Raw genomic sequence first — 24,588 nt, forward strand, 5'->3', positions numbered from 1 at the left:
CTGTAATTCCCCAATGCCGGCAGCACTCACGCAGTCCCAGACCATGACACTTCCACCACCATGCTTGACTGTAGGCAAGACACACTTGCCTTTGTACTCCTCACCTGGTTGCCACCACACACGCTTGACACCATCTGAACCAAAAAAGCTTATTTTCCAGTAATCCATGTCCTTAGTTTGCTTGTCAGCAAATTGTTTGCGGACTTTCTTGTGCATCATCATTAGAACAGGCTTCCTTCTGGGATGACAGCCACACAGATCAATTTGATGCAGTGTGCAGCGTATGGTCTGAGCACTGACAGGCTGACCCCCAACCCCTTCAACCTCTGCAGAAATGTTGGCAGCACTCATACGTCTATTTCCCAAAGACAACCTCTGGATATGACGCTGATCACGTGCACTCAACTTCTTTGGTCAACCATGGTGAGGCCTGTTCTGAGTGGAACCTGTTTTGGTAAACCGCTGTATGGTCTTGGCCACAGTGCTGCAGCTGTTTCAGGGTCTTGGCAATCTTCTTATAGCCTAGGCCATCTTTATGTAGAGCAACAATTATTTATTTTAGATCCTCAGAAAGTTCTTTGCCATGAGGTGCCATGTTGAACTTCCAGTGAGAGAGTGAGAGTGATAACACTAAAATTTAACACATTTGCTCCCCATTCACACCTGAGACCTTTTAACACGAATGAGTCACATGACACCGGGGAGGGAAAATGGCTAATTGGGCCCAATTTGCACATTTTCACTTAGGGGTGTACTCACATTTGTTGCCAGTGGTTTAGACATTGATGTCTGTGTGTTGAGTTATTTTGAAGGGACAGCAAATTTACACCGTTATACAAGCTGTACACTCACTACTTTACATTTTAGCAAAGTGTCATTTCTTCAGTGTTGTCACATTAAAAGGCATAATAAAATATTTACAAAAATGTGAGGGATGTACTCTCTTTTGTGAGATACTGTATGTGTTGACTTTGACAATGTTTTGTATTAAAATAGACATTATAAAAAGCTGTGTTCTGTGATACAAAGATGTAGCTGAGTTTGGAAGATCAAAGAGGTCATGCAATACTGTGATGCCCTGTGATACAAGGCATTACTGTTCGATGAAGATGAAGCTAGAGTTTGAGTTTGTACTCTAGATATATATTTGCCAGCCACTCATGAGAACTGGCAGCTTATCCCTCTACAAGGCTTCATCTTCTAATTAATGTGTGCTGTGGGCAAGACTTGATGTATGATTGGACTAAAGGCCAGCCAGTACTAATTGTAGTCACATCCAGTTATGTTAAGCAGATCACATTAACGCAAACAAAACAGGTCAACAGAAAAGAACTCTTTAACTCCTGCCAACAGGACTGATACCTCATTTGTTTAATTATAGCAAAAATAAAACATGCCTCGCTGAACTGATTCGCTTCTGTTTTGTATCAAAGCAACATTGAGAAAATAGTAGTTTAATGTAAGGAAAATGAGATAACAAGAGTTTTCATTTGAAATTGTAATGAGGATGTTTTTTTTCGGGCATTAACAGTTTAATTAATTGTATTTAGGATGGCAGTGTAGTGATCTATTTGTTCCTGTGATTAAGCTTATATTAAAATGTATTTTAATTATATTATACCCTATTTAGAGTTATTTAAAGCTAATCTAAAGAATACTTAAATATCATGTATATATAATCTCATGTACACTGAGGTCAACTTCCCCAGCCCCCAAAAATGGTAAATAGTACTATACTACAGTAACTGATAGTATAACTAAAATTCATGTTTTTTTTGTTTTGTTTTTTCGTTTGTTTTTTTTTTTACAAATTGAAATAATTTATTTTACAAACTGCACATTCTGCATTTTTCCACTTTACATTAACTACTTTTCTGTATTCTATATTAACTGTTATTACAATTGTTTTAATGCCTTATACAATATATGTTAGGAAATGTATAGCTCTAATGAAAGGTTTAATGAAAACTTCATGTACTGAACAATTGCCATTTTTACTTGAAAGCAATTGTAGAGCATGTTCAATGTCCAGTATTATAGAACAATGTTTATTATATTTCTACAGAGATAGGCATGTTCATATAAGTAGGGAAGCAAAGGTTGCAAAAAACAGAGCATAATTCTTAGATTACTTATAACATAGTGCTGACTTATGTCAGCCTTGCTGCTTAAAACATGCATACATTAAAGAACATGCTGAAGGAAAGGTCAAAATTAACATATTGCTTATAGATATAAAGAAGAACAAGTTTCTCTATCTTACCTCGTTAAAAAGGCGCATCATCTTCATGAATGATCCGGTATCTCTCTCCTCTCCCGTAATGCTTTCAATCTGGGGTTCTGCCCTTCTCAAGAAGGAATCCAAATTCTTTAATGTTGCAGATGTCTAAAAATGTAAATACTTAAAGTTGAACTCTAGGCAAATAATTAAAGACCCCAATGCAATACATGAACATGTATTTTTGTCCTCTCAGTTCTGAAATTTACTCAGCACTACCACACAGTAGAACCAGACTTTTCTGTACCAAGTTAAAGTGGTATTGAACTCATTTTTTTCAATGCGGACAGGCAGGATATTTTAAGACAAAAGAGACCCTAAATACCTCTCTCGGCCTGTTAATGCACAGCTCAGACCCCATTTATGGCACCCTCGCTGTGCTGTGGTGATGTGACTCCTGATGCGACAAGCACTGAACTCATTTTTTAAAAAAAAATCCTTAGGTAGGGTTTTTCTCATAACAGAAGAAGCCCTAAATGCCTCTCCTGGCCTGTCAGCTGTGATGTAATCTAAACCATGCAGGAGCAGCTTAGAATACATTGCTCTGCCATGGTGATGTGATTCCTGTGTACATGCATCTCAGCCTGACCATTCAAGCAGCCAAAGAGACAAAACCAGGAAAGAAGACCAGGGGAAGATGGCAACACTCAGGACCCTTGGGATCAGTGACAGCGCAACGCTGGAGGGCACATTATGACAGGTAAATAGGTCATAATGTGCTATTTAATGTTGCATGCTAGCGCATTATATATACCACCTGTGGGGAGTATGGTTGAAAAAAATGTTTAAATAGAGTTTAATACCATTTCAAACAAAACAGATAGGTCTCCTCCCTGACCCTTGCCTATGACTGGACAATAGACTGATAATGTGTTTTTCAGTTTTTTTCTCCTGTCAATTTGTTCCTTGTTTGGACATGTGAATTCAGACCACCAAGTAGTGTATCATCCATGGGTGCAAGGTATTCACTGAACCTGGGCCCCGAGGGGGGGAGGGGGCCCACTGTGCTCTGATGACCCACACTATACCCATGGAATATTAATCGATGGTTGACAGTTGGGGTGATCGGTGCGGCAGTGGGGGCAGTTACAAGCACTGATCTCCCTGTATAGATTTCAATGAAGTAGCTGACAGCCGATTCCCCTTCTCTCCCTCCCATGGCTTTCAGCTGCTTCATTAAAAGCTATATAGGGTGATCGGTGCTTGTAACTGCCCCTACTGCCGCACTGATTACTGATTACCCACGACTGTCCCCCTGTGTGCTTCTCCGGCCCCCGTGTCCTCCTCTGACCCCCCTCTGTCCTCCTGTGTCCTTCTCCGGTTCCCCCTCCACCCCCTCAAAGCCCTGCTGACTTCCCTCCTCTCCTCTCCCTCTGGCTGCTGTGGGGAACTGTCAGGATGGAGAGCAGAAGAAGGGGCCAGTAAACATGTCTTTTACGGGCCTCTTCCTTTTCTGAATGAGAAGAGTCAGTGATCAATGATTCTGTACATTTATAACTGAAACATTTTAAACTGTTTATTTTGCTTTAGTTTATGAATGATGAGGAGACTCTGGGGTTGATTTACTAAAGGCAAATACACTCTGCACTACAAGTGCACTGCAGTGTTAATTTTGGCAGCAAATTTCAATTTAGTTTTAGTCTTAGTCTTAGGACTAAAATGGCATTTTAGTTTTAGTCCTATTTTAGTCTTCTGCAAGTGTTTTAGTTTTAGTCGTATTTAGTCGACTAAAACTCCAGTATATTTTAGTCGACTAAAACGCCCTACATTTTAGTGGACTAAAACTCATTTTAGTCATCTATAATCAAATGGGTGTAGTTCAATTGTAATTTGTTATGCATTATTTAAGCATTTCTCTACAATTTCCAAACTCATTATATACTACTGCTGGTCCTGGAGTGAAAAATCTAATATGTTATTATTTATGCTTTGAGCATGCACCAGTGTTAATTTTTGGCAGCAAATTTCGATTTAGTTTTAGTTATAGTCTTTTGACTAAAATGCCATTTTAGTTTTAGTCGTATTTTAGTCTTAAGACTAAAATGCCATTTTAGTTTTAGTCGTATTTTAGTCATCTGAATTGTGTTAGTCGACAAAAACGTTTTAGTCGGTTTTAGTCGACGAAATTAACACTGGTGCACTGCAAGTGCATTTGGAAGTGCAGTCGCTGTAGATCTGAAGGGAAGATATGAAATGAGGGGAAGCTCTGCTGATTTCTATCATCTAATCATCTGCAAGCAAAAAATTTTGTTTTTTATTTACCTTGCATGTCCCCCTCAGATCTACAGCGGCTGCACTTCCAAGTGCAATTTCAAGTGCACTTGCAGTGCACTTGTAGTGCAGAGTGGATTTACCTTTCATCTTTCATCTTTCATCTTCAGCATTTACCTTCTCATTCATCTTTAGTGCAGCTGAGGCTACAGAGAAAGGGACTGAGGAATCTCTGTCCTCAGCCACTTTCTCTGTCTCAAAGGGGACATGTCAGGGGTTTAGACCCCTGGTGTCTCACCAAAGCCCCCTACTGCCCTACTGGCACCACCCACTGCACCAACCCCCATCCCCCACCCCACCAAAAAAAAAAAGCATTGTGAAAAAAGTAATTGTGAAAAACCATCTATTGCTCTACTGATACTGTCCACTGTCCTACTGACACCATCCACTGCCTCCCACCCAGAAACAAAGTGAAAAAAATATTTAAAAAAACAAGGACAAAATAAAATTGTACAAAACAATAGAAAATAAAATATTAAAAACAAAAACTACTGACACCACTGCCCTACTTACACCATCCAACTCCCCCCCCCCCCCTCCTCCAAAGCATTGTGAAAAATTATAGATGTTTACTCTAAGAGTGTGGTTCCTGCGCTATAATGGGGTGGTGTATAGAAGGCTTACCCCTGATGCTGCATGTACAGTAACTGGTACCTTAAACAGTTTAGGATAATCAATATATGGGGGGGGGGGTACTGTGCTTCAAGGGTGTTCACTAAAAATCCTTATTAATTAGTCAAGATATATATACATAAATATTACCAAATCAGCTTGTATTAATAATGGAACTAATATTAATTATAAGACTACAGTTAATATGTGCGAATCCTTTTTTCATATATTCAATCTTCTTAGTAGATAAATAAAGTGCTTTTTCTGTGTAAATTGTGTCTTAATTCATAATGGGGCAGAATTAAATCAATTGTTAAATAAATATATATAACAAGTAAATATTGCAGAATCCTATAGATATAAAAAAATATATAAGGTGCTTAGATAACCTATTAAAGTGAATACGTGCAAGAAATGATTATTTATAAAGTGCAAGTGCATATATCATGTATACAAACATAAACACGTGTGTTCCAGTGGTGGTATTCAAAATTGATTGTGAAGATGAATAAAATAAACAAAGTCCAATGATATAGCGTGTTATATTGTCCGATTTGTTAAGTGATTAATCCCGGTATTTCCTTATTAGTATATTCGTTATTTTCACATTCCTCCACCTCTGGATCTCGTGAATGAGGGGTTTTCCAGTGATATCACTTCTCGGTGTACTAAATGTTCACCTCAATGAGGTTGATAATACACCTGTATCATTCAACCCACAGTGGATGGGGCTCCTTCACTCCTATCCTAGCGTAGTCCCGCTCTCTCCAGGGGGTCTCCACTTCTGCCTCAACCTAGTCCCGCTCTGTCTCCTTAGGGAGGCTTCTAAGGGGGGCTGTGGGTCCTTCCGGGTTACTCTGATGCTTTGTGCCTCCGGTCTTTGTAACTCATTAAAATAATCATAGTGTAGTATGTATTGACTATTTATTTAAAACAATATAGCAGACTTACATATCAGAACTTTTCCAACTGTATGCAACAAACGCAGTGGGACCTCGTTCTCGCGTCCCGTCACATCACTTCCGGATTTTCCTTCTGCGTGCGCACACAGAAGGAAAACCCGGAAGTGACGTGACGGGATGCGAGTACAAGGTCCCACGGCGTTTGTTGCATACAGTTGGAAAAGTTCTGATATGTAAGTATAAATAGTAACCCATCTCCATATACTCCACACTCCTCTCCTGCACATACTACCCACCTCCATACACTCCACACTCCTCTCCTGCACATACTTCCCACCTCTATACACTTCGCACTGCTCTCCTGTACATACTGCCCACTGCCATACACTCTATACTCCTCTTCTGCACATACTATCAACTGCCATACACTCCACACTCCTCTCCTGGACATACCAGCCACCACAGAACACTCCACACTCCTCACCTCACTTGTTCTCATACTACCCACTGTCATACACTCCGCACTCCTCTCCTGCACATACTACCCGGCGCCATACACCCTATACTCCTCTTCTGCAAATACTACTCACTGCCATACCCTCCACACTCCTCTCCTGCACATACTACCCCCCTCCACACACTCCACACTCCTCTTCTGCACATACTACCCACCTCCAGACACTCTACACTCTTCTCCTGCACATACTACCCCCCTTCACACACTCCACACTCCTCTCCTGCACATCCTACCCCCATCCACACACTCCACACTCCTCTTCTCCACATACTACCCACCTCCAGACACTCTGCACTCCTCTTCTGCACATACTACCCGCCGCCATACACCCTGCAGTCCTCTTCTGCACATACTACCCACCGCCATACACTCCACACTCCTCTTCTGCACATACTACCCACTGCCATACACTCCACACTCCTCTTCTGCACATACTACCCACTGCCATACACTCCACACTCCTCTTCTGGACATACTATCGACTGCCATACACTCCACACTCCTCTTCTGCACATACTACCCACTGCCATACACTCCACACTCCTCTTCTGGACATACTATCCACTACAGAACACTCCACACTCTTCACCTGCACATACTACCCACTGCTATATACCCCACACTTCTCTCCTACACATACTACCTACTGCCATACACTCCACACCCCTCTCCTACACATACTACCCACCACTTTTCGCCATGCGCGTCGCATTTTTTCTTTATCAATGCTTAGAGCCCACTTTTGATCTTGCACACAGGCTCACTGATTTCATGATACACCCCTGAGAACACCTCATTGACCTCAAGAGCTTCCCCTCCCTCTCCCAGTCTGAGAGTGCTGCTGTACAGTGGATTGCAAGAGGCTAATATCAAGTTAAATTAAAGTCAAAGTATTTACACTAGTTGCACCTAAAAATAAATGCAATGATTTATTATTAAATCTTCTTGGAATTCAGTTTCAATGTTTGCATTTTCTGTTCAGAACACATCAATAATGAAAAACTGTAGCACTTAGAAGCAGGAATAAATATACTACTGACATGAACTGTAACACATCTAAAGAGCCACAAAGTAAAACAGAAAGAATACAAGGTGCATCTGTACTGGGAATCTCAGGTCTTTAGCTTTAAAGGCAGACTCTGACTTTTAATTTGTGTTTTGCTGTATAAAATACACAACAGCTAAAATGCAGTATTTCATAAAGATATATTGTCATTTATTTACTAAAGGCAAATAAGCTGTTCACTTAGCAAAGGAATTTTCTCTTAACTTATAAAGTGCATAAGGTAAAGCTCTGCTGACTTTGATCATGCAATCAGTTGCAAGCAAAAATACATTTTTTTCCCTTGCACTTGATTGAGTATTTTTTGTATGTAAGTGATATTATATATGTACATCACATTTACCGAGCCAGGGGAAAATTCTCTTGCATTGCCTTGAGGCCCCTGAAGATGCATTCTAGTGTGAAATACGCGTAGGGCAGCTAGACACACTTGACACGTTGTGTGTCTCAGTGGCGGTGATATATGTGAGTGTTGACATTTTGTGGCATATGTTTTTGATTATGTTTTTATGAGGCTCTTACTGCATTGGACCTTGTCAGTTTTTTCATAAATACTACACCAAATGGCACTTTTGTCTATGATTTATGACATGTGATGGATGAGAGCCTCTGTGCTGTGCTCCCTGCTATGACACATGCATTGTGATTGGAAGGATCTCATTGACATCTACATGGTTAATTCACATTAGCCTTATTGATGCTTAATGTTTGGGTGGTGACGGCTTTCACTGGTGTTCATGTATCTCAAGCTGTTTTGTGAGTGACACTGCATGCACGGTTGTGGTACATAGGGTAATTTCATACAGTATTACACTATATAGTCTTTCTTTCCTCCTATGCCATTTCCGGAGTCCCAAAGACCATAAACAGGTTCCAGTTATCCTGGAGGTTATGGATACATGCGTTATTGCTGCACTTAAAGTGAAAGTCCACCCTAACACTAAAATCACTGCATCTACAGACATCCACGAACTAACACTAACCTATCCAGTCCAGTAAAGAAGAAATCAGTATACATAACTTTTTTTTTTTAACCGATCTGATCGGTCTCCATTGGCAGAAGCTTTGCAGAGGACACGGCCGACAGCGGCTGTGAAATGAATGGGAAGTGACGTCACCCATAGACTTACTATGGGTCTTCTGTTGTTGGCTGTGTCCTCTGCACCCGCCTCCACAGCGAAGCCACAGATGACAGCTCAGCGTGGGATCGGGTTGGATCGGCTTCAAAAAAGATATGTATACTGGTTTCTTCTTTACAGGGACCCTATGCACCAGCGGGGCTACAAATATAAGTAAAACACTGATTAATGGTTACTATACTGGACTAGTGGTAAACCCCTGTAACCAAATATGTAATAAAAACCTTCAAACAATAATTCTAATGGTCCCTGGGAAGACGTCTATCGGAAACACATGGCCTCATATTTAAATGTCTAAATACTATTCTGGGAATCTAAAGTTATGTCCCCTCCTGGGGGTGAAGGTTAGACTGTAAAACACATCAAGGAGATTTAAGATATTTTTACACTGCAACTCTCCTGGATTTTGAGGATGCAACTGAGATGTGTTTTCCGAACATGTACCTAAAACATGTTTACAGATAGATTTGCATTTAATTTAACAAATATGAGGTGCAAACATGATGTATAAATAAATATATAAGCTTTACTTTCATTTATGACTTTTTAATTGTAGGTATGTACTGAATATAATTTGTGAATCTTTTAATCTATATATGTTTGTATCTTCGTATGCATTTAAGATAAATTTAGGATAAATGTGAAGTGAAGACACTTTGGAAAAGACCATTAAGCTGGGAAACATGGAAGGAAAAAGGAGAAGAGGATGACAGAATACAAGATGGATAGATAGCATCATGGAAACAATGAACATGAAGTGAAGGCAAGTCCCGGGAGGCAATGGAGGACAGAAAAGCCTAGCGCGCTATGGTCCATGAGGTCACGAAGAGCCAAACACGACTAAACGACTTAACAACAAGGACAATGCATTTAGGGGACATAAAAAGTCCCCAAATATGGCAAAACATTTTTTGAGGCTTATTGTTCTGCTCAGTGGTTCTTTACAAAGCCCATACAAAATTGTGTGTATGCAGCTATATAGTCATTACTAAGCTTACTACTGCCACGCTCATGAAAATATATGCATAACTTATAAATAGTGAGACAAATAAAAAAACTGAGCCAATAAATAGAGGAAGTGTGTCCCTTTACAACCAATCAGTGACCCATTGCTTTTCCCTAGATTGTACCAGTATATCATCGATGGTGATACTGACCCACCTACAGTACAGTCCAGGCAAACATTTATATAAACCTTGTGATTTCTATATTATCAAGATTAAGTCACCTGGTCTATGAGGTATTTAGTAAAGGTCCACATCCACTTTAGGGCATAGGCTGAGAGAACCTGTTTAACAGGCCTGAAGTCCACTTGAATCCATCTGCATTGCTGATGATCTGGAAGTCCTCGGATGCTGTCCCTGACAGTCTGTTATGAAGGAAAATGTTAGGAAAAGCTAAAAAAAAAGTACAATGAGTACAAATAGTGTTTCTACAACTCAAAGTGAGAGCTAAAGCCTCTAATTTCTTCAATACAAAGTATCAGAGATGCAATGTCAAACCCAAGATGTGTGTACTACAATCACATATATAAAAAGATCTTACAATCAGTTTGAAGTGCACGTGAATTTCACACTAACCTTGGATGCTGAGATTTCAGAGTCAAAGTCTTCGAGCAGTGGGCCTTGAATCATGTGTGCACTGGTATCTCTGGGCAAAATGAATGCCCTTTCTGCTACAATCAATGGGTTGTTTTGTGACTTCACTGAAATATCACTAAACAAGATGGAATATATTGTATATAAGAGATCCACAAAGTGTTTTTGACATCCAATCAAAATTGCAGACATAAAAATTACATTACAGTAAATGATCTGCTGCCCGGTACACAAAGATTGGTAGTGTTAGTAAACAAAACAAACAAGTAAAACAGATAATAAAAACAAACTACTATAACAAATTACAAGGGTACTTTGATCTTCCTTTGCAATGGAAGGCAAAGTTTACAATTTAAATACATCTGTGCAGAAATCTTCAGCAAGTGTGACTCATAATTCCTATAGTCTTACTGAGCACACCTCCATGTGTGCAGGTTTGACAGATGGGGTTTCTACCTGTGTAGCTGGGCTACTATTGAGCCTGGTTCACACTAGGTCAGGGGTGTCAAACTCAATTTCCTTGCGAGCCGCATCAGCATTATGGCTTCCCTCGAAGGGCCGGTTGTATCTGTAAGACTATTAAAAATGTATCCAGGGCTTTTTTATTCAGAGAATAGGTGAAGGAACTCTACCACCCTACCCCCCCCCCCCCCCACCAAACCACATCAAATGGTGTGTTTGGCCAAATTGCACTAATAGTGGGAGGAACTTAAAGGGGTAAAAAATTCAAGGAGTGCATCAAGTATGGAGTTATGGGGTGCGCTAAGTACTGTGTGCAGGGTTTAGAGGTGCACTATGTACAAAGTGCAGTTTCAGAAGTGCCCTATGCACATACTGTAGAGTTTATCGGTGCGCTGCATACAGAGTGCAGAGTTCAGCAGTGCGCTATATACAGAGTTCAGGAGTACGCTGTGTAAAGAGTGCAGGGTTGAGGAGTGTGCTACATTCAGAGTGCAGGGTTAAGGAGTGTGTTACATACAGAGTGCAGGGTTTGGCTTCCTCGCATCTCACCTACCCAGCCTGGCTCTAGTACCTCCCGGCAGTGTAAGTGGCTCCGCCTCTCTCATCACTTGCAGGGAGATCATTGATCAGCATCCGTGCACCCGGGCACAGGTGGGGATTATAGTGCAGCTTACCACATGATGCCACATCCCACTCTGCACCTGTATCTACATCTCCCTTGTCCCTGCTATGAGTGCAGGGCAGGCAGGGATCTGTGAGAGCTGTGGAGAGGAAAGCTGTCCTTGTAAACACTAAAGATTTCTGTGAATTGAATAGAAATTTGTTAGTTTTTCCAACATATCCAACATGTCTGATCCCTCAAATGTGATGGCCACACCAGAATCGGCAATTGCTGCAGCGAAATGTGAAAGAAAATTCTTAGTTACCATTTTCGTAGGAAACTTATTTCAGAATTCGCCCCATGTATGGCTGTATGGCCGGCTTTAGACTAGTTTAAGATGTTGAATTCATTAACCCTAACAAAGCTAATTATTCTGTTGTAAAATGCATAAAAATTAGATATTCATGCTGATAAATAATAACTCGTACCTTTTCATCTCTTTAATGATGACAGAAAAAACCTATAACTGAAACCAACTGTATGAGGATAGGATTACCGCTTTGTGCTATTTAATTACATTTTTTTATGTTTCAGTCCATGTCAGTAATGTTAAGTTGTCTTGCAAATAAATTCATCAAATTAATTAAATGCTTTTAATGCTTTTATTTTTGTGCCTAGCAAACATTGCATGGAATTATTGAGAATTAGCACACTTACTTCATAATCAAAGGGACTATTTCATTTTCTGTCACATCTTTCTTGGGTATACAGCTAACCGTCTGCTTACCAGAAAGGAAATTCTGGAATTCTACATTAATATCTTTTTCCCATAAATATGAAAAGCTCCTGAAACCCTGTAGAAGTGCCTGTAAGAGAAACAGTTTTACATTGTTGGAGGTGATATTAAGTGGCCTGGCAAGATAAAACAGAGTTTTGGCTAAAGTTGTCAATGAGCTAAGCGTTTCTGCTGCTTTGTCACTTCTCTGTGCAATCATTTTCCTTTTCCATAAGATGAGAAAATGCCTTTCTATATTTATTGATCTGCTACAGTACTTAAGTAACACAATTAAAATATACTTTGAAAGTCAATTCGTATTGCTTTACAGAGTGAGATATATTTTATCTCTGATGTGCAGAAGAGGCCATGTCTACAAAAACCATGGCATCACATTTCAGTTTTAAAAGGACCATTAAACTAAAATGCTACAGTACATAAGAGATATCGATTGGGAATGAATGCTTGAGTGCAGACTTTGTCAAAACAAAACATTATGACAACATTGACATCTTTACTGTGGTCCCTTTTTTATATGAGCGATTTTCTGTATGAAATACATGGAAAAAGGACTGATAACCACTTTCTACATGAAAAATTGAGCCTCACTTTTACTGATGAGACCTGGGCCTGGTGCTAGGGAAGAAATGTTTGTTGCTTGTGTTTTTTTTTTTTTTTTTAAGCTTTGGATAGTGGGAAGGTTTAGAATCTGTGTAAAGTTTATATGCTAATCTGTGATCCCATTGGTGTGATTTCCCTACACTTCCTGCCCCTCACAGACACAACAAGAAGTGAAAATCACATAAAAATAACAGTTGTCACTGTACACAGTGCTCCCATTAGATTCAATTCCCCCCTCTAGTCCTTGTCCCCAAGACAAATTACACTTTACAGTTACTTGTATTAAACACTGCATTTTTGCAAATGGAATAAAACATAAGTTATCAAACAACACAGAATTGAAAAAAATTGAATAAAGAAGCGTTTTGAAATTAAAAGCCTTTAAACCCTCAATACTTTGGATGTCAGGTTTTAAAGCAAGGGCATAAATGCAATTCTTGGGGCCCCATAGCAAAATTTTGACACGCCCCCCCTTTCTGTTAAACCTGGCAGTGTCAATATGGCAATGATACAATTGATCTTAAGTGGAGAGGGATTAGAAAACGTGTCAGGTTTTCATTGCTGTCTGCAGCCCTGTTAGGGATATTCACCCTCTCTGTTTGTCCTGTTTACCAATATAACTGAAAGTAAAAGAAAATCCCAAATTTTGGGTTGTCACCAAAACTGCAATAGAGGGGAAACCTTCTAATGGGGACACTAGTTTTGGTGACAACAAGGAATCTCCTCCGACATCCTGTGTTGGGTATTGAACAGGAAAATAAGGGAATTCTCCCAAATGGGACATAGAAGGCAAATTAAAAAAACAAGTTTTGCCTTCAGTTCTACCTTAAGATAAATTATGTCTAAATCAAGGACAGTATGTTGGACTTAGAATGCCAATCAAAGTCAGGGGTGACTTTTCCAAGATCCTCAGGTTGAAGGGGAGCAGGCTGTCAAAAAACCCATCTGAAGCAATGTTTGCAGTAAATGAAATAGACACAGCTCAACCGGCCAGCCACAATAATATAGTAAGTCGAATTGGCTTTAGTCTGCAAGCCTCCACCAATAGGCCAAGCCCCTTGATGCATTTTGCCCCATCCACTTTTAAGCCCCCAGTGGGCTGGGCGAAACTCATCAGGGAGTGTGGCCTATTGTTGGAGACTTGCAGGCTGAAGCGGATTTGACTTACTATATTATAAAAGTGGCTGGTAGGGAGAGCTGTTTATTGCAAACAATAAATCAAGGACAGGTAGCAGGAGAGATTACAGCATAGTCATTATAGTATGGTAGATCGTGCTGTGGAAACAAGTTGTTAGAGGAAGGCAGCCATGCAAGGAATTTACTTTGAACCTTCATTTTCCAGATTACTACTCTGTCCCTATTAGCTCACCAGCATTTTTACCAGCATTATTTTATCATCACATGACATTTTTGTAAATTCTAAACCTTCCCACTCATTTTACAAGGAAACCAGCAATTGCTGAACGTTTTGGTTTAGCGGTCAGTAAATAAAATATAAAAAAGGAAATATATCAGTAGTAGTAGTAATAATAATAACAACTATATAATGTCACAAATTTGTTAAGCTGGCCATAGATAGTTCGAATTTTGGTGGGTTCAGCAGGTATCAGCCAAGATTCAAACCAGCTATGGGTAGGCTGATTGTACACAAGTTGGTCCAATTATTGCCAGCTAGCGATAATTATTAGGTTATCCCAGCAGGAACGGCTCACTGCACCCCCTTCATCTCCGCTATGTGAACACAATAGCTCCATTGGAGGGATTACCCTATCAACACTGACTGTTAATGGGGGAATCAAGCTATTTTTTTTTCCTGCAACCAAATCACATAATCTATGGCATGCCTTAATGTTCCTATACATTATTAGATAACACATATAATTACATAATTATCTATAACTCTAACAAAAAATACTTTAAAATAGTACTAAACCGATGCAGTCACCACAATTAATAATAATAATTGGTAAGCTAGATGTTTCTCCCAGCTACCAAACAGATTCAAACCTATTGCAGTAACTGTATTACAGAGAGCTCAGAGCAAAGTAAACTCAGTTAATGCTCTAACTTTAAAACAGGTGTATTATTTACTGGATACCATTGGTGTCTTACTGATAGCATTCACATGTTGCCTGGAATTGCCCTTTGATAAAATTAATATTTAGGCAAAGCTGTAAGGATTATGACTATAAGGGCCAAACAAAATGATACATGCCTATAGCACAAGACACCTCACCTATAACTGGCCTTTGCAGCAAGAAGCACATGGAAGGGCAACACATGCAAAACAAAACCAAAGAAAATTCCAAGCTCAACCTACCAGCCAGCCTGCAACCAACAAAATTATCCTGTTTCACAAGGGTAAAAACAGGGGTTTAGTTTGCACACATTTTCAAATACATGCATATGCTACAGAGCCCCGTCAAGGCACCCCAGTATTATCTGCAGTCCTAATTCTATTTTTTTTTTTTTTTTTTTTATAAATTCAGTGTTTATTAGGAAAAGGAAATAACAAGGCATACAGAATAGGCAAAAAAAAAAAAAACAATGGTGTCAGTCCATATACAAAATCATATACAGAGAACAAACAGCTTCAGGGAATACCAGTAATCGTAGTATAGAGGTGTAACGCTCCTGCGTTTTATGTATGATGTGGATTTACAGCTGCAGAAATATTCCACTTCAGTAGTCATGTAGAGAAATGCTGAGACACCAATCCCAACTCCCAAAGACTCATCATGTGTGGATGATCTCAATTCAGCAAGCAAATACACACACTCAATAAGAAGTTCCTGGAGTGATCTATGTATATAGTAGTATAGAGGTGATAGGCTGAAGAGACAGGTTAAGTAGAGACGATAGGTGACAGACACTTGAGAGGAATGTTCTTGAGAATGAAATAGTAACAGGTGGGATGTAGATAGGTTAGCAATCATGTATGGTAGTAGATGATAGGATAGCAGATGACATACAGGAGAGACTAACCCAGTGCAAGAGCAGATGATAGTAGGCTCAAGAGCTAGCAATCTAGATAGTGCAGATGTAGTAACAGTCCTTAGTATGCAGAGCTAGACAGTGTAAGCTTTAGTATGAAGGTCATTGAGGTTTCCCCTGTGGGGTACTTATCACTAGTAGCAATGTAGCAGAGGAGAGGTTCGACAAGAGCGGATGATCCGGTAGCGGGATACAGGGATCAGCGCAGCGTGGTTCCGACAGCGAAGTATGCTTGCAAGCATGAGAGCTTCAAGACAGGTTAGCATCAAGGCACATCTAGGAACACAGCAGGTTGAACGAACACATGTGAGTGAGAGCTGGTGATTTAAATAGCTGTTCAGTCCGGCGCTCAGTGATGACAGCGTCAGTCTTAAAGGTAAACACACCTATATGTGCTTCATCTATCTAGGTAGATGGAAAGCACCCGGAAATGATGTGATAGGAGGCACTGAGAGTGCCAGAACCTTACAAGAGGACCATAATATAAAACGCATTACCCATAATGTCAGAGAGAATTGCTAGGGGAAGCCAGACCCCCGGAGAGATCCCGCCCCCAACCGGCATCTTTCACATGGCCGGAGTGGTGAGAGGGAGAGACCCCCTCCGGGCCGACCAAGCCCCTCCCCCAGTCAGCTAGTATGAACCCATGTATGTATGCCCATGGGGAGTGATAAAAACAAGAGAAACAGATAATGAACGGCAGCCCCCGCCATTTCTCCTTCACATCTTTTGTGTAGAGGTGGGGAAGGAGCCCACCATCAAGAGAGAGGAAGAAGAAAACAAAAAAGGGGGTGGGTAACGAACAAAAAAGGGGGAGAGAAGGAAGGAAAGAGGCGAGGAGGGAATGGGGGGGGGAAGGGGGAAAGAGATAGCCACCCGGGCCGCAGATGCCGCACTAGGCCACCAAATCTCTGTATTCTGCGGAAAAACTGAACTCATGCTAGTAATACCATCTTTTGAGAAACCCCTCCCTAGTGCCCCGCTCGGCAGCCACAAGATCTTCCATTTCGTTGATGCTGGCCACCTTCCGCAGCCACATAGCCACTGTAGGAGGCTGCGACTGTTTCTAGAGAAGAGGGATACAGCTCTTGGCCGCCGTGAAAAGGAGCGGCAGGATTGATTTTCTGTAGGAAGCTTGCGGGAATTCGTTGTGGTGAAGGAGAAAAAGGGCAGGACACAGAGTGAGAGCATGGTCCGTAAACTTTTGTGCGATGCGTAATACCTCCGCCCAGAAGGGCTGCAGACGGCTGCAAGCCCAAAAGATGTGGAGAAGGGAGCCAACCTCCTCTCCACATCTCCAACAAAAGTCAGAACAGGAAGGGAACATTTTGCTCAATCGGGCCGGGGTGTAGTACCACCTGGTCAAAAACTTATACCCCGCCTCCTGATATTTAGAACAGGTGGAAGTTTTGTAGGTAAAAAAGAAAATACGATCAACCTGGTGGTCCGAAAAAGAGAGACCCAAGTCGCGCTCCCAACGGGTGATATACAGGGGTCTGGAGGAGGGATCAGGTCCCGTCAGTAAACAATAGATCAAAGATATGGTGTGTGTCGTAATGGTGAGTCCGAGACACACAGTTCTTTGAAAGGCATGAGGCGTCAGTCAAATGAGGTCACAGGTGGCAGGGACTGCAGAAAGTGAGCTAACTGCACTTTTTGCCAGAAGGACAATGCTGCATAGGAGCCGTCGGAGAAGAGGGATTGTCGAGAAACCCACTTCCCTCCAACGATGAAGTGTCTGGCCTGGTGGAAACCTCTCGACTTCAGGGTGCGGAAACCTTGATCCCGCAGGCCCGGGGAGAAGTCCTGATTATCAATTACCGGGAACAAAGGGGAAGGTAGAGAGGCTATCAGACCCTCTCCGCATATCCTACGACTCAACTTCAGGGTAGCCCCCACAGTCGGGTGGTCGGACATGCATTTCAGTAAATCGGAAGCGCCCCACAGGAGGGATTCCGGGGGAGAAGCCCCCAAGCTCTGCTCAATTCTGATCCATTGTTTAAGGTGGCCATGTACATGCCAGTCCACGAGCCTGGTAAGGTGACAGGCAGCGTAATATAAGGTCACATCTGGGAAGGCCATACCGCCGCTGAGCTTGGGCATACGGAGGACCTTTAGAGCTAGGCGGGGGGGGCCCTCACCCAAAGAAATAGATGGAAGACTTTGTTTATTTTACGCAAGAAGGCTGGAGGAACAGCAATCGGGAGGGCCTGCAGTACATATAGCAGACGAGGCATAACATTCATCTTGATGATATTACAACGCCCAAACCAGGAAAACATCCCCCTCTGCCATTCCTCCAGGTCCTACCGAATACGGGAGAGGAGAGGAGGGAAGTTGCAGTCCTAATTCTAAATTTTGACAGCCTCCACAGTGAAAGGATATGCATTATAATAGATAGGCAGAGGGCAGGTGAGCCTGGAGGGAGCCTACCCCTCTTTATAGTTACAGGGGTACACTGGACACCCAGCACATAGCACTATGGCAGCAAGGGTGTCCAGTGCTTCCCCTCAGCAATATTTGAAATATTGGTGAGGAGGGCGCACTGGACATCTTTGCTGCCATTGTGCCATATGCTGGGTGTCCAGTGAGCACCTGTGCCTTTTAGGAGGGGTGGACTTCCCCCAGGCTCACCTGCCCTCTGCCTATCCATTTTCATACATGTGATTTTACTGTGGAGTTAGGAATGCAGATAGTTCTGGGGTGCCTTGACGGGGCTCTGTAGTTTACATATGTATTTGCAATTGTGTGCAAACTAAACCCCTGTTTTTAACGCATACTGTTAGACAGGATATTGGAGTTGGATTGCAGGCTGGATGGTAAATTTAGCTGGGAATTTCTTTAGTTTCATTTTGCATGGGTTTTTATTTAACCAGGATTTATTTAATTTCAATAGATTCTAGCATCACTAACGCTCTTCTCATTTAACATAAGGGAGTAAGAAGATGGCTTACTTCTCAAGCAACTCCATCAGAAAACGAGAGGCTTTGTCATATTTCAGAGAGAGTTTATTAATAAGTGCCACAGCAGGCTAAATGAAAAGTACATCATGCTGCAGAATCCTTGACTAGTGAAATGAAGGATATTCGATAGACGTCTAAATGCTAAACAAAACAATAAATGTCAGGATTGTTTTATTAGTCTAAGAAACAAATCATTAGGTTTACCTCTATAACCTATCCATCTACAGTAAGGTACACAAAAACATTTGTCAGGCTGAAGACTTGGTTCATGGAGCAGTACTGCCACCAAGTGGTAAATAAGAAGAAATACAGAAAGCAGTTTGCTGGAGACAATAATATTGTAATTTCTCACCTGACATTCCAGAATACCGCTCTCAACTTGCTGGAGGATGAGACCCATTAGTTGTAATGCTTCATTGTCTTCTGACACATACTCTTGATAACCCCCCTGTAATATACAAATATCTGTTTAGTAGAATGGTCGCTGCTGAGAATGGTCTTTTCAAAGACATTTCTGCTTAATGTGATTAAAGCCGCATTAGTGCACTTGCAACAACACAGTTAAGTACTGCTTGGACCTTAGAAGAAGGGGGTAAACTAGTTAGGGCAAAAAATAAATAAATAAATATGGACAGTACTCAATAGTTTTGTTCAAATAAAATTCAAATATCATAAAGATCACCAAATTAATTTCAAATTCCATTACATGGGAATTACACAAAAATATGATGCCGTACATTTTACTTGTTATCCCATTCATCTCCATGGCCAACATTTTGCCAATATGCAGGAAAAATGTTGCTTGTATGACAACAAAACAGGCAGTAAATAACAAAGCACAATGCCCACAATGCCTTTGATTGCAACTGTATGCATAACAAATACATCATTTTCTGTGCACAATTTCATGTGCATTTAAAGTGTAAATACATGTAAAACTTTTTTTTTTTTTTTTTTTTTTTTACTTTTGGAAATAGTAGACTATCAATATTCACTATCAATTTTTTTTTGTTGTTCAACCTGAATGAAAAAAAAAACCTGAGCCCCTTGGGAGGAGCTCACTGTACTAACGATGCAATGTTAGTACAGCTAATTCCTTGCTAAGCTATTGCGTTCAGACAATGGTCAGTGCTCTCAGCCATTGGCTTTTCAGAGGACTTTCAGAGTCTGTTAGCCCGCACTGAGGTAACATGGTTGCCTGTAGACTTTAAGAACACTGGGAACACTGGGATTTTGCGTGAGAGCAAGTTCTGACTTGGAAAGGTAATCATGTTTTAATTTGCTTTAATGAAGGGTTTGCTGTTATCTCTGGACCTCAAAATGCATCAAAGTTGGATCAAAGTAGTGCAGGGACTACATTGAAGTCGCACAGCTATGAACAGTATTGTTTTTTTATTATTTATATGTTTTTATTAAATTTTTTCAACAATACATAAAGTCAGAAAAAGAAAAAAATCTGAAAAAGAAACAACAAATAACAAGTAAAATTAGGTTTATACCTCTATACAGTTATGAACAGTATTAATTTGAAATCATGGAGTACCACTTGTCATGCAACTTTGCAACCCCAAGTCAAAGGGCAAGTCACACATGTGTGAAACTTTCCCACTTGTACGACCTAAAAGTAATTTTGCTGCACTTTTGACCCGATTTTGACTAGACTTGAAGCAATGCCTGTGTAATCTGAGGGCTATGGACCTCAAAAGTCATCAAAGATGGACCAAAGTAGTGCAGGGCCCCAGATCACGTCAGAATCGCGGGACGGCCGTGTGATTCCGTCACTTCCAATGGCACCCCAAACGTGGTGCAATTTTGCCGTGAGTGTCGTCTGATGAATTAAGGTAAAATCACGCAAACAGAATCGAGGGATGCATGTCAAACCCGAAAGGAGTACAAGAACTTCTTTTGAGTGACAGGTGTCCCACAATTCTGTTTGCAGGATTTTCCATAATCTCGCCACATTTGGGGTGCCATTGGAAGTGACAGGAATCGCATGGGCGTCTTGCGATTTGCTGTGATTTGGGAATGCCAATATATAAACGGAGCATAAATCACACACTTTATAACTTTTTGTGTTTTTGTCAGCAATCTCAGACTGAAATAAGAAGCTGAGATCCGCAATATACACCAAGAGGTGTGTTAAAGCAAACTTAGACTTGCTTTACCAATTACCAAGAATTACCAGGATGTAGAGGTTTTTGGCAAAAGAGACATGCAAAGTTTATTTTGCTGTGTATACATGTAGTGTACATGCCAAGCCTAGAGCTGAGTAATGGGGCAACAGGATCTTGGAGCTGTCATTCCTGCAGGACAGCACAGAAGGTAGGTGTGTGCCATAATCTGCAAGACTAAGCTTAGGGTATAAGGGCCAGTCAACAAATTAACAGTTAAGAATACATGCACCCCTACTAAACATTTGGCCTACAGTACAACAAGGTGTAAGGAAGGCTATATTTATACACAACCAATAAAGGTAGTGGCCTAGGGTAAAACAGAGATACCCACAAATAATATTACCGTCTAGAACAGATCTCAAGGTATAAGAAATTTGCCAGGCTCATTTTCTCCCTGTAGAAGGTTAAACGAGTACCAATGAAGAATCCTCGGTACAGTCACACAATGTAAAATCATATTTCACATCATCAAATTGGCTAAGTGGGAGTACAAAGCATGAGCCTTGGAGTGTTAGGGCCTTAAGCAAGAACATTCAGGGTTTTTTTTATTCATCTTAAAAGATATATGACCCTATCTAGCCTTGCAGGAGAATAAATCATTCATTTTTCTAAAATGTTTCAGACTCAACTGCCATGTGAATATGTGTGTTTTCATTGTCGATGTGGTGGCCACAGAGAACATTCTGACTACTTACAGGGACATTGCACATCTAGGCCCGTAGAACCAAAAACACTAAGTTCCAAGTAATCTCTCTATCAATGGCATGAAGACCTTAGAGTATTTTGGAAAAAGCAGTACATACTGGCCATTATTGACCTGTGTTTGTATTGTTACAAACCATCCGGACCAATATTAATTATACTGGAAATAATCATAGCTGTTTACGATATAAATCCTGTCACTCGGCACAATGCTAGAACAACAGAATTGGTGGGCATTTGTACAAAAGGTACAAAACTTGTATGGAAAGACCCGACTTTACGTGTTGTCTACATAAAGAAAACACATACCTGCCTGTAAAATACATTTGGTCACATTCAATGGTGTTGACTTCATCCAGCCATGCATGGCTACTTACTACAGTATATCACCACTATATCATCACTATATCATTTCAGAACTAAATTACTGACAATGATTCATGTATGCAATACAAATGACTTCCCTGCCCAGTTGCTATCTAATCAGACATTGATCATTCATGAAGGAAAATGCATTCACTGATCCCCATGACACATATCATTAAGTGACCTTTCCAATTGTTGCTGCATGATCTGAAAGTTTTCCATAGGTAGCAAACAATTGTACTGTCCTCCCCAAATGTTGCTGAATACAGTTACATTTCATAAGCAATTAAATTGTTTGCAAAATTGCTTACAAATCGCAGTGATAATGTTTGAGGACCAACTCAAAGTTACCTTAACAGTTGAAGAAAGTCCCTGTATATGTGATCCTCGAAGAAGAAACATTTTGAGCCATTCTTCTATATCTTCCATTACACTTGTATCAGAGGTGCTCCGGTCAAGAGGTGGATTAAATGCAACTTCACCATTAATCAGTTCAACATCAATGTTCAGTACGGGAATGTGCTGTAAAGAGGTCACAAAACTTCACAAACCTAGTCATGTTTTTTTTTTTTTTTTTATTCAGTCAAAATGTCTGAATATTTTATTAGTGGTGTTAAAAATGCTAATAAAAACAGGACTGTAAGATGATTCTTAGTACTCTGTGAAACGTAATATATTTACACTATACAGAAACCAGGTGCCATCACAATTTAGAAATTAGCAAATACAACAGGATATTAAAGTGGAGTTCCGGCCTATTTTGCAACTTTAGTGATTTCTGGAGTGCTCGCTATGCTGATCAACAATTGGGCATTTTCAAATTTTTTCGGGGTTCCGTTATCTTAGTTTCAGGGCATTTTTGATTGTACTTCCTCCTTCTCCCCCCTCTGTGGCAGCGGCCGCCAACATCACTTCCACCTTTGCATTGCATCCTGGGAGCTGTTTGTCATCACTCCCAGGAGGCTGGAATCAGGAAAAACTCCCAGAACACTCCCTGGAATCAGGAAGAAGGACACAGCAGATTACACTGCGGCTTCAGGTGCCCACATCCAAGATGGCCGCGCACAGACAGCGTTTGTAAAAGTAAGATTTTGACTAAAATCCAATACTGTACACCTTGTAAGTATGAGAATAGCGGTTCTGTAAAGGGCGATGGATTAGTATTATAGGGGTATTTTTAGTTAAAAAAGGTATTTGAGGCCAGAACTCCGCTTTAAGTGAAATGATTTGCTATAATATACTTCAGTGTATTTCTCTCAGTTACATTTATAATACATGAGCTTTAAGTATGAAAGAAAAGCAATCTCACTTCATGGTCCAGCAGTGTGTTTAGCAGTGCAGCCAAGCTGGATATAGTTATTTTCTTTAGCCCTTGTAGAATTATAGCATCAATGTGCATTATAAATTCCTGCCATGCAGGTGATGCCTCGCTGATTCCACAGGCAGCAAAGGACTGCTGAACAAGGTTGTGAATCCTGTGCCCATCAGAAACAAGTAGGTTCTCCAGATCGTACTCCATTTCCCTAAAAATACACATACAGCAAAGAAATAAGTGGCATAACAGTTACATTTATCAGCAAACACACAATGAATATCAACAATAGCTTAGTGGTCAGTACTGTGCAGCTTCCAGATCAGATCAATCATTATTATTATACAACATGTATATATCACCAACAGTTTGTGCAGCACTTTACAAAATGGACAATGTTTGTAATTTGTTCCCCAGTTTGAAATGCAAGGTTTATTGGTGATGGCTGACAGCTGTAGGCTCCCAAAATTTGGCACCCAAAAAAAAAAAACCCTCTATGCACTGTTTTTACTGTTTATATATGATGACTTTATTTTTACTGATTTGCACAAAGATGAGTGGACAATGACTAAACAAGAAACAGACGCTCATGTCGATCTGCTGTCAGTAGGGGCAAACCTACTATGACTAAACGGTAAATGCAGCCCTATCTATTGCAGTAAATGGCATGTTACCTCTCTGGGCCAGCTAGGAGTCTTGGGTGTTTACTGGGATATTTTTACAGCTACTGGCCAAATTTTGTTCCACCATCACTGTGCACCAGTGCACAAACAAGGTTAGAGCGGAGACTCTGAGCCTTCTTGTCCAACATCAGTGCTTGACCTCACAAATACGCTTCTGGAAGAATGGTCAAACATTCCCATAGACACACTCCTAAACCTTGTGGACATCCTTCCCAGAAGAGTTGAAGCTGTTATAGCTGCAAAGGGTGGGCCAACACAATATTGAACCCTACAGACTAAGATTGGGATGCCATTAAAGTTCATTTACTTCTTACTCAATGATGGGTTTTTAAGATTGCTCATATTATCTTGTTATGTGTTTCAAACAAATTGTTTATCAAATTATACAGGTTCCTTACTAGATATTGCCATACTACTGGTCACTGCTACTGGGTATCTCTATTAAATATAAAAAAGTGAAAAAAAAGATGCATAAACTCAATTATGCCATACATGCATCAACCAGCACTAGACTCAATGCAATTGGTGGTGATACATAAACTGTTGTAAAGACAT

At 40.6% G+C, this 24,588-nt stretch overlaps 1 protein-coding gene across 1 annotated transcript in view; it reads right to left on the reverse strand.

The window, feature by feature from the left end:
• Positions 1 to 24,588, reverse strand: part of LOC309548132 (uncharacterized protein) — a 707,228-nt gene that overhangs the window by 614,780 nt on the left and 67,860 nt on the right. The window contains exons 19-25 of the mRNA XM_082248097.1: positions 23,348 to 23,561; positions 22,390 to 22,560; positions 19,149 to 19,244; positions 12,161 to 12,309; positions 10,363 to 10,498; positions 10,011 to 10,151; positions 2,264 to 2,386 (exon numbers count right to left, since the gene is read on the reverse strand). Coding sequence (XP_082104223.1) covers positions 2,264 to 2,386; positions 10,011 to 10,151; positions 10,363 to 10,498; positions 12,161 to 12,309; positions 19,149 to 19,244; positions 22,390 to 22,560; positions 23,348 to 23,561 — 1,030 coding nt within the window. The remainder of the gene's footprint in view (positions 1 to 2,263; positions 2,387 to 10,010; positions 10,152 to 10,362; positions 10,499 to 12,160; positions 12,310 to 19,148; positions 19,245 to 22,389; positions 22,561 to 23,347; positions 23,562 to 24,588) is intronic.

The sequence above is a fragment of the Pelophylax lessonae genome (genome assembly GCF_965119305.1).
Source record: "Pelophylax lessonae genome assembly, chromosome: 2".
Lineage (NCBI taxonomy): Eukaryota > Metazoa > Chordata > Amphibia > Anura > Ranidae > Pelophylax > Pelophylax lessonae.